The sequence below is a fragment of the Mustela nigripes genome, chromosome 3 (genome assembly GCF_022355385.1).
Source record: "Mustela nigripes isolate SB6536 chromosome 3, MUSNIG.SB6536, whole genome shotgun sequence".
In the NCBI taxonomy this organism is placed as follows: Eukaryota; Metazoa; Chordata; class Mammalia; order Carnivora; family Mustelidae; genus Mustela; species Mustela nigripes.
The window spans coordinates 113,744,101-113,755,247 of record NC_081559.1 but is presented as its reverse complement, the minus strand read 5'-3'; the positions used below and the strand labels follow the sequence as shown (position 1 = coordinate 113,755,247).

General features: G+C 44.9%; 1 protein-coding gene across 3 annotated transcripts in view; it reads right to left on the bottom strand.

Annotated features, from left to right (window-relative positions):
- Window positions 1-263: 263 nt before the first annotated feature.
- WDR33 (WD repeat domain 33) overlaps window positions 264-11,147 on the bottom strand; it is a 122,314-nt gene continuing 111,430 nt past the window's right edge. For 2 of the 3 annotated variants that reach the window (XM_059394533.1, XM_059394534.1), the window contains 5 exons: window positions 9,351-9,789; window positions 4,756-4,919; window positions 4,563-4,655; window positions 3,229-3,444; window positions 264-904 (listed from right to left, as the gene is read on the bottom strand). In XM_059394533.1, coding sequence (XP_059250516.1) covers window positions 675-904; window positions 3,229-3,444; window positions 4,563-4,655; window positions 4,756-4,919; window positions 9,351-9,789 — 1,142 coding nt within the window. In that variant the 3' untranslated portion in view covers window positions 264-674. Of the gene's footprint in view, window positions 905-3,228; window positions 3,445-4,562; window positions 4,656-4,755; window positions 4,920-9,350; window positions 9,790-11,147 lie in introns of those variants that run through there. The other variant, XM_059394535.1, reaches the window with a different exon arrangement.

Sequence of the window (11,147 nt, the reverse complement as noted above, 5' to 3'; positions counted from 1 at the left end):
TTGCCATAGCAGGTGGCAACTAAAGCTTTGAATATACTTCAAACTGTTAATAGTTTCAAAGTATTTCACTCTGTTACAAAAATAAGTATAACCGAATGGGTAGATGAGAATTTAAGACCAAGTACAGGGATGAAATTAGCTTAGATGGCTCAGAGGTACCCACCAATTGTGCACATAAAAAGAAGCAATAATTGTACCCCCCCTCAGCTGATTGGATGCAATGGAAACAAAGGGTTTCCTTAAGGCAAGCAAGCCACAACTAGTTCTCTGTTAATTCTTGCGTAAATCACATTCTGTATTCATACAAAAACAACTTAATGTTTTTTCTCTGACAAACTGTACATATAGAAACAAATTTCCAATTGGACATGAACTTAAATTTGTGGAGGTGCTCCATGTCTCATGACATTTAAAAAAAAAAAAAGATTCCAGCTTTTATCTTCACAAAACAATGGGAGTTAGGGCAGTGAGGGTGGACAGGACAGAACAAAGCCAGCTACTCTGGGTAGCCAGCAGCAGTCTCTTCATCTTGAAGACCTCACTAGGGGCTCCTGGGATGCAGCTGCCCCAGAAAAAGTTCAGGGCTACATGGTGCAGTCTTCCTTTTGTTTGTCTTAGTAAGTCCACAAGAAGTTCTTAAATACTGTCCGGAGAGGCCTCCTGGGAATCAGCTTCTACCTACCCCTTCCACCACCCCTTGAAGTTCCTCGCCTTGGTGGGCCAGAGTTCATGTTACTCCCTCTACCCCAGTTACTGCCACTTCGGCCCCCTCTGGAAGGAGTACCGCTGCCTGGAGGGCCCCCAAAAGGTTCATCTCTGTGGTAGCTGTCATGGTGGTCTCCATCCAAGGAGCTGGAACGCCCGGATTTTGGCACTCTCTGGGAAGGTCCTGGGCCCCCTCGGCCTAAAATGAATCAAAATAATTTCATGTTACTTTCTTTTTGTATCAGAGACTGTTAGTAACTCCCAGCACAAGCTCAATAACACAGTGGAATGTTCTGGGTCTTAACATAGTTCTGAGGATATCAGCAGTATCATTCAGAGCATTAAGAGCTGTGCCTCCACCCTCTCATCAATGACTATTTCATTCCCACCCAGGTGACCAGACATGTTCCCAGAGACTGTGTGACAGAAATGATGGGAAACCCAGAAGTGAACTTGGAGCACCTCTGGGAGTCACAGACCACACTGAGCCATGTCTCTACTTGAGCAAGGGCATCTTCAACCTCCTATGCCAGTGGGGGGTGGGGAGGTGGGCAAGGGGGGTGTTACTCTATTGTGGAGGAAGGCTTGAAAAGCACAGACTGGACTTTGGAAGCAACTAAGATAAACTGAGGGCTTTGGAGGGGCGGGGGTGGGGGGGGATGGGTGAGCCTGGTGGCGGGTATTAAGGAGGGCAAGTATTGCATGGAGCACTGGGTGTGGTGTATAAACAATGAATCTTGGAACACTGAAAAAATTAAAAAACACAAACTGCTGGTGTTAATTACAATGGGTCTTACTATCATTATTCCACAACCATGTGGCATTTTTTGTTTTCCTTTCAAATAGTGAAATAAAGTATTTCTTTAAACACAAAAGCATTAAAAAAAAACAAACCAACCACCTAGCTTTTAGAATTATTTCTCCCAGGGACAGTTTTATTTGTTCCACACTTGGACACACAAATCTTTTTAAGTATATTAGAATTCTGACTTAAAATTTTCTCATGAGCTAACAGGATTTGGCCATTATCTCCCATAATATACTACCAGAAGACTGTTGCTGACTTTATTTGTCTTAACCTTCTTCTTAAAATTTTATTTATATATTTATTTGAGAGAGAGAAATAAATAGTGACAGAAATATCAAGAGAGAGCACAAACGGGGAGGAGAGGGAGAAACAGGCTCCCACCAAGCAGGGAGCCTGACATGGGGCTCAATCCCAGGACCCTGGAATCATGACCCAAGCCAAAAGCAGATGCTTAACCAACTGAGCAATCCAGGTGCCCTATTTTTGTCTTACCTTGTTTTTTGTTTTGTTTGTTTTTTAAGATTTTATTTACTTGACACAGAGAGTGATCATGAGGCAGAGAGAGGAGTAAGCCTCGATCCCAGGATCCTGAGATCATGACCTGAGCTGAAGGCAGAGGCTTAACCCACTAAGCCACCCAGGTGCCCTCTGTCTTAACTTTCTGAGTGGAATTTGAATCTAGGTAAAATAAGGTGGTTAGGAAAGCTAGCCAAAGGAAAAATGTTGACTGCTTTTCCTAAAGGTAGCCTAGGCCCACCTGAAGGTACCTGGGCAGAGAAGATGTCACCTAGGAAGTCATTTCCACACGAGCCATTGTGGCCTTGGCTAGGACCTACACAGGTGTCCTGAGTGCCCATACTGACCAACATGTGTGTACTTAGGTGGTGAGATCTACTGATGACATGAGGTAGTTTCTGAGAGTTTTGCTTTGAGAAGAACCAAACCACCACCAAAAATGGAAAGCAAAACTTTGTAATGAAGAGATTATAAACATGAGGCAGGTTAACTAGGCCTGCTTCCTAGCAGCCTCCAAACTAAGATACAGGTCGTGGCCCAGCCTAACCTGAGACCACAGGGTGGCTCCTGCTCCTGGGTGAAAGTTAGTGCTACCTCTAAAAGATCCAAAGTCTCAAGCTGTAGAAATAATCTACTGCCCCCCTAAAAACAACCCTTTCCAGACCATATTCCTCAAAGTCTTTGTGACTCTGGGCATTAGCAGTTCCTCCTGGACCCAGGCTAAAACAAAACATAGCACCTGGAAAGACAAGTTTTTCTGTCACTGAGGACACCCTTGAGGGCTAAGAGCAGCCAGTGGTGAAGAGCATTTCTGCCAATGAGAGCAGGAGTTCTCTCCCGCTCTGGGGCACCTTGACAAAGAGTTGGAAAAACACTTGAATGAACCAGGGAAGGGAATTCTTGGAGGCACGTGGAGGAGGCTGAGCTTGTAGTCACCTGAGTAAAGGGTCTGACTGGCTACGGTGTGAGCCCAAACAAGCTGCATTTGCACCATACTTGGGAACATGCGCCATTGCACAGCCTAAGCCTTACAGGGTAGAAATGGAGAAAGGACCCTGGATATCCTGTCAGTAACAGACGGAACAGGATCATAGGGATGCAGGTGTCCTGGCGATGAGGCCTCGCACGGTCCCCGCAGCTTTCTTGGCAGAACTGTGGCAACCACAGCTCCTGGAACTGTATCACTGACCTCCACTTACCTTTGCCTCCTCGATCCTCAGAAGGACCCCCTGGGGCTTCCATTTCTCTGTGCTCTGAGGTCCCTGGCCCATCATGCCAGGGACGCTTTCGGGGTGGCAAGGATGCCATGTCCATGCCCTGGAGAGAAGAGGAACGTTCTCTGCTAGCTGGGGAATGACCATCGTGAGGGGGATGATCAGGGCGAGGAGCATCACGGAAATGTTCATGACCTGGACCTGAAACAGGAAACACAGGTTCACAAGGCTAAGAATCTACAAACCTATATTGAAGTACAGTGTGTCCAAAAGCAGATAGATTGTATTGTTAGGAATAAGTAGCAATGGGGCACCTGGGTGGCTCAGGCACTTGAGCATCTGACTCTTGGTTTTGGCTTAGGTCATGACCTCAGCACCGTGAGAGTGAGCCTGGCATAGGGCTCTGCACTCAGCTCAGAGTCTGCTTGGGATTCTCTCTCTCCCTCTCCCTCTGCCCCTCCTGCTCATACTCTATCTCTCTCTAGAACAAATAAAAGTGTAAAAAGTAATATTAAATAGATAAATAGAATAGCAACTTGAGAACCAATGTTTATTCATGCAAGAAACATTTGCAAACCCACCAGAGGCCAGGTCAAGTCACATCACGAGTACATGAAAAAGGTCAAGACTTGATTAGAAATCAAAAGACCTCTTAAAATAAGAGGTAAGGTCCAAAATAGTATTCTCATTCTTTTTAGTCTTAGAATGTTTTTACACTCTTAAAAAATATTGAGATTTAGGGGCGCCTGGGTGGCTCAGTGGGTTAAGCCTCTGCCTTCGGCTCGGGTCATGATCTCAGGGTCCTGGGATCGAGCCCCGCATTGGGCTCTCTGCTCAGCGGGAAGCCTGCTTTTCCCCCCTCTCTCTGCCTACCTGTGATCTTTCTCTCTCTCTCTGTCAAATAAATAAAATCTTTTTAAAAAAATTATTGAGATTTAATTTATGAGACATATCTAATAATATTTGCCAAATTAGCAATTAAAACTGAGAAAACTTCAATTCTTTTAACTGTACTTTCCAAGAACAAAATAATTTAGTGAAAGGAGAAGTACTGTTTTCTACTTAGGCAAATCCGTCTGATGTCTGGCTCAGAAGAAGAAACCTGGACTCTCCCAGCTGTTTCTGCTTTCAATCTACCACGATAAATTGCTGCTGACTGAAGGATTTGCGGACAGTCCAGCTGAGATGTGGACTCACAGAGGATACAAGTCAGAAAACAGAGGACTTTGGTGAACACCCATCCCCAGGGGTTCTTGGACCACACTCTGGGAACTGCTGGGCTCAAGTCACCAGAAGCCATACCAGTTGTCCTTCCTTACCTGGCTCTCTATTTCCATCCCAGGAGTCTGGTTTCCGTCCTCCTTCAAAGCGAGGGAACTCATCAGGAGTGGGGAGTAAACCCTTCCTTCCTCCTACACAACACAACAACATAACACCACACTCACAGACTGTTTCATGTATGTCCCCAACAACCCGTCCTTGCTAGAATCAGTGTCCTCAGGACACGCTCACCTCGTGGGGTACCCCGACCTCGACCTCTGAGATCTCTTCCTCGGGCTGCTTCATCAGAAGGATCAAAATTCTCCTCTGGACCAAAGTCCTCAGGACCAGGAAAACTGTCCCTCCCTCTGGGAGGGGCACGGCCCTCATGTCTTGGGGGTGCTCCTCTTCTAAAGCTGTCAGGGAAAAAAACAGCAAAATACCCACCTAATGGAATACAGCTCTGAGTTCATGTTTCAAAGAAGCATATAGTATAAGAAAATATGATATTCATGTTAAATGGGAGAAAAAATTATGTATTTTTTAAGTACACATATTATAATCCCAACATTACAGGCAAAAACAAGCAGGAAGGTAAATGTAGGGTTGTGTTCATTTTCTCCTAAAGCTTTTATGAATAATAATAGCAGTCAATAAGTTTTAAGTGCTAATAATCATGCCAAGTGCTTCACATATATCATTTTATTTTATCCTCACCACCACCACATCATTAACTCCATTCTACCCATGAGTACACTGAGGCACAGAGAGGTGAAGTCATTTATTTAAGGACACACAATAAGTCTTGGGATTTGAACTCAGCCAGTCTTGACTCCAGCCCAGGCTTTTTACCACTGCCTCCCAAATATTTTTCATTATCATTTACATTTTTATAATGAACATTTATTAGTTATAATCAGAAAAAGTGGGGTACAGATTCATACCTGCCAACTATACCAAAATCCTTCGGGAGCACCTGCTCTCCCATCTGCCCAGCTCACAGCCTCTACGCAGGGCTGGCCATGAACTTCACCCACAGAACCCCTCCACAGCAGACTGCTGTAACAGGCAGGCACTTGGTACACATGCAGTCCCCCCACTGGCTAGCTGGCAGTCTGGGGCCCTGGCTGGTCGACAGGTTCACTGTCCCTCAGGATTCTAGACTGGAGGCCGAATTGGCCAGGAGTACTGCCAAAACACAGCCATTGAGAGGAAGCACCCAAGCCAGAGGAGGCCACTGGGGAAGCAGAAAAGGGGCCTCCAAGTAGGAAAGGTACATGAGCACAAAGAGAAAGGCCTTGGGGCTGGAGAAAGGATCAGAAGGAGCAAGGGCATGGGGCCAGTCTGCGCGAGTGGCCAGGCCTTCCACTTTGTCTTGAGTCTCCATTTAGTCATCTTTTATTCCAATGATTCACTTTGCAAAATTTCAAACTTATAGCAAAGTTGAAAGAAGAGAACAACAAATATTTATGTGTCCATCTATGTTTGTTTAATCAGTTAAGATATACTGCCACACGTGCCTCTTCTCTCTCATCTATTTAATAAATCCACCTTCTAAACCATTTCAAAATCAGCTGCCAACAACATGAACCTCATCCATAATACCTCAATACATTTCTTCTAAGAACAAGGATTTTCTCCTACATAATACTATTACTACTCGAATAACATGATATTATATAATATAATCCAATTCAAACTTCTCCAGTTTCCTCAAAATGTCCTTTACAGTTGTTTTTAAATACAGATTTCAATCCCAATCATATACTGTTATTAATGGCCATGTCTCTTTGTCTACTTTATCTAGAACCCTTCTATAGTTTATCTTTCATGACCCTAATGTGTTTGAAGGATCCATGCAGCTATTTTATAGAATGTACCACAATTTGAATTTATCTGGTTATTTCCTCATGATTAGACTCAGATTAAACCTTTTTAACAAAACTGCTTATACCTTCTCACAGATGCCAGTCTGTCTCCCTGTTTATGATGTAAAAGTGATGTGGGGACCAAATTTCACTGTAGCAAAGGTATACTTTGTTTCCTTCACAATTAAGTAATCTGCGGGTTATGTTTTGGCACAAGAGACTATCCTACTTCTCCACAATCTTCTACCAGTGGTTTTAGCATCCACTGATAATCCTGGCCTGAATCAATTAGGACACTGACAGCTTATAAAGAAGTGACTTTCTAATTCCATCCCTCCTCCTACATTGATAACTTGGTATTTTATTACAAAAAGAGCTTTCCTGTTCTCACTCCACCATTCCAGCTAACTTCTTAAAACTTTCTTGGTCCTGAGGTACCATGATGACCCATGCTCCTACAAGGACACTGACTGAAATAAAAACTTAAGGTAAAGGTGGAATTGGCTGAAAGATTAATGGAGCAGGAAGAGAACAGCAGGGGGCGCTGTGTTCCTGGGACAGAGTCAGGGAGCATCCCACCCCTGCAAACTGCAACAGGATTCATTTGTCAAGGCATCCATTACATGATCGTCCTAGTTTCGAAAAGAAAAAGAATCTATCGTGCCCTCATTAAAAAGTGGCTTCTAGGGGCGTCTCGGTGGCTCAGCAGGTTAAGCTTCTGCCTTCGGCTTAGGTCATGATCTCACAGTCCTGGGATGGGGCCCCACATCAGGCTCTCTGCTCAGCAGGGCAACTGCTTCCCCCTCTCTCTGTCTGCCTCTCTGCCTATATTATGATCTCTGTCTGCCAAATAAATAAATAAAATCTTAAAAAAAAGAAAAAAAGTGGCTTAGTATTAAGGCCTTAGTATTGAGGACTAAATGTTTGTGTCCCCCACTAAACTTGTATGTTGAAGCCCTAGTCCTCAATGGGATGGTATCTGGAGATGGGCCTTTGAGGGGTAATTTAAGTTTAGAGGAGATCATGGGGCACCTGGGTGCTTCTGTCAGTTAAGAGTCTTCCTTCCTCTCAGGTCATAATCCCAGGGTCCCAAGATCAACCCCCCATCCAGCTCCCTGCAGAGTGGGGAGTCTGCTTCTCCTTCTTCCCACCCCTACCCCATGTGTATGCATGTGCAAGCTCGCGTTCTCTCAAATAAATAAAGTCTTAGGGGGAAAAAACTTAGAAGAGGTTACGAGGGTGGGGGCCTTGTGATGGGATTAGTACCCTGATGAGAAGAGGCATTCTCTCTCCACCAGGCCAAGACTCAGGGAGAAAGCAGCTGGCTGCCCACAAACCAGGAAGAGAAGTCTGACCAAAACCGCACCCTGCTGGACCATGATCCATGACTTCGAGCCTCCAGAACTTCGAGAAAATAGATTCATGTTGTTTCACATTCCCAGCCCATGGTACCTTGTTATGGCAGTCCAAGCTGACTAGATCATCTCCTGATAAACTGACTCTCCTTCCCCATTTAACAAACTCATTTTGTTACTTAGCACCTACCCTGTGTCTCCACTACCACTGGGTCCTGGGGACACAGAGGTAAAGAAACAAAGTCCCTGTGCCCTAGGGAAGCCATCATGGTCCTTGCAGATACACATAATAAACACATCGTTTAATGTCAAGCAGTGCTAAGTGCTATGAAGAAATAGGAAGCAGGGTAAAGGAACTGGGCTAACAGGAGGAGGGATCTAACCAGAGTGAGCCAAAAGCATCTGGGAGACTGTGTTCCGGGCAGAGAAAACAGCAAGCACAACAGGAAAAGGAACACGTTGGGCATATCTGAAGAGCAACAGAAAGCTGTCAACAGCACAAGAGTCTGGGCTGTGGGTCTGTCACTGACAGAGGAAATATATAAAATTGAGGCACGGTAAAATCTGAAACTGCACAAGATGCAAAGGTTCAAGAAATCAATGAAAGTTCCACTGAGGTCAGAGCCATTGAAAATGAGGCTCTTGCAGACTAATATAAAGACATTTCAAAGAATGAATCCTTGGATACCTCTGAGAGAGGCCCTTGAGAAAACTAGGAGCCCTTAAATCCTTTAAAAACACCCCTCTGGAAGCTGCTTTCTTGAACCCCTTGATTTTACCCCCCTTGGCCATGTTTTCAGCCCTTCTTTTCTAACAAATCCCATGAGGATTGGGATCCAATCCTGAACTCAGTCCCCCACCACTAGCAACGGTCAAGAGAGATGGGATAGGCAACGCCATGGCCATACAGTGGGAGCGCCGCACAGCATGGGCATGTGCACGGCGGTCCACCAGCCCGGCCTGAAGCTGCTTCCATACCTCCAGTTGGCCAAGAGTCAACTGTGTGGAGCCTCATCATCGCCCCTCATCTGCAAACTGCTGACAAGAACACGGGTCTCATAATTCACTGGCACACAGAAATACTCAATCATCACCACCACAGGAGGAGTCTCAGTCTCCTCTGAGATTCACTAATGCTTGTTTCCTCTCATTTCTTCAGGGCCTATTTTACCCATGGTAAGCTAAGTGTTTAACCCTGACCTTGACCTAACTGAACAGCAAGACTAATTTTCAGTTTGACTTGATTGTGTTAAGATCTTTAGGCAATTATACAAAAACTAACTCATAATTCTTTTATTCTCAACCTAGATGTGTCACAGTACATCATTCTAACCAAGAGAATCTGGAGACTTCTAATCAGGTTCCAGAAACTTCATACTATACTGATCCTCACAAAGGACCAAAAAATAAGCAAAAATAAAAAGATATCTAAATTGTAAAGGTAAAAAGACACAAAAATGTTAAAAATCATAATTACTTGCTTCAAGTCTAAACGCAAAATTTAGATTGGATAGAACCAGTAATCAATATAGTGCCCTCTGCCCAAGCAAAAGAGGAAAGAGACTTTTGTAGAAGAGTTCAACAGCTCCAGGGAAGAACTAGACCCACAAAGCATCTGTCCCACCTTTCTTCTCTGCGCCCTCGAAAACGCGGGTCCTCAGGATCCCGGGGGAATCGTTCATCTCCAGGTCTGCGGCCTTCCCAAGCCCCCGGAGGGCCCCGGGCTGCTCCCCGGCCATCCCCCTCGCTGAATTCCCTGTGATCAGGCGGAAACGGAGGCCCAGGGCCCCCACGCCTCCACTTCTCTTCTTGTGGTAAAGGTCCTCCTCGCCCCTCAAATTCACGTAATCGGTGGCCAAAGCGCTTGTCCGGATGGAAGTCATCTGGTCTGCTGAAGTCATCAGGGAAGTCGGGGTGAGGGCCACGCCTATCAGGGGGACCCCTGCAGTCCTGGCTGCCCCGGAAAGGCCCCCTCTCAGGCCCGTGCTCAGGGCCGCTGCTCTGCTCATGCCGCCTCTCTGACATGGGGCCCATGTGATGGTTTGGAGGGCCGCGTGAGTCACCTAAAGGAAACAAAGCTGATTTTTACCTTGTCTTCCAGGAATCCCACCAGCACAGGTCTGATATTCAGCATCTTACAATTTGAGAATGCATTCTTGTATTTAGAATATTTTCCCTCCTTAGTTCTAGCATACTTGGGAGACAAATCCCTAAGGCACTATCTAATGGAAAAACACAGGTTTTGGGTGCAGATTTCAACTTCATCACCCACTCACTAAGCACCTCCACCTCGGGCAAATTACTAGTCTCAAATGAGATTAGCAACTACTTGTTGCTGTGAGGATTAATTGAGAAAACATGACAGTCTCACAGGCGTAAGAATGAGCATCCCTTCCTTTTCCCCATTGTTCTAGGACTTCATTAGGCCTGTCTGCTCCATAGCCAGGGAGGAGACAACAGAGAAAATTCATGCTGCTGGCCAGGAAGCCACGCACAGGCAATTCACCTCTGCACCTGCAAAGGGCAGGTGCTGAGGCTATGCTGCCACCATCCCTGATGCTGCTCCTTTAACCCCTAGTTCATTCAACTTGATTCGTTAACTCACACTTTGATTCTTTTTTTTTTTTTAAGACAGGGAATACTTCATTCAAACCCCTCAGGGAAGTGGACAGCTTGGGTCTGTAACAAAAGCACACTTTGATCCTTAACAAAATCCTCCTACTGCACATGGAACCATGGGCCTAATAACTGCTTGGTGACCAAACAGCCCTTGCTTAAAATTTAGTTTCGGGGTTATATTAACATATTTTCCACCCTTTGCATGGATGAATGATATATATCCCTCAACTATAAAAATTATCACTATTCACTGCACACAGTGTTTGGAAACCTGCTAAAATTTTTTTGAGAACATTTTAACATATGTAAAATATTCCAAGTCCTGAATAAAACTAGAAACAGGCCAACTAAAGTTGTGATGGTTAACTTAGCTTAGTTCTGAACCTTGAAGGGGTTTGCTCTCCTGGCTACTGTGCAGCCATTGAAAATATGTACCTATTTTCCATCAACATACAATTCAAGCACTTTTTAAAAGTAGGTAGCAAAGGGACCCTCCTGCTCTAAAAACAACTACATTTTTAAGATGAAATTCCTCCACCTGCCCCGCTCGTGTCTTTCCCTCCTTCTCCCTTGGCAGTAAAGACAAACTTCCTTCCCTCACATTACAGTCAGCCAGGATTCTTCCCCTCCCAATGCCCTTCCTCTTCCCTTTTTGTTCCCTTGTTTTGGCCATTTCAATCCCTCCTCACCATTCAACACATATAAAAAAGTTGGAAATGTCAGTATAAAAAAACACCATTAGAAGGTTTCTCTCTTCTCTTAAGCTCTTCCTATGCCTTCTGCCTCCTAGTCTTTCCTTCAT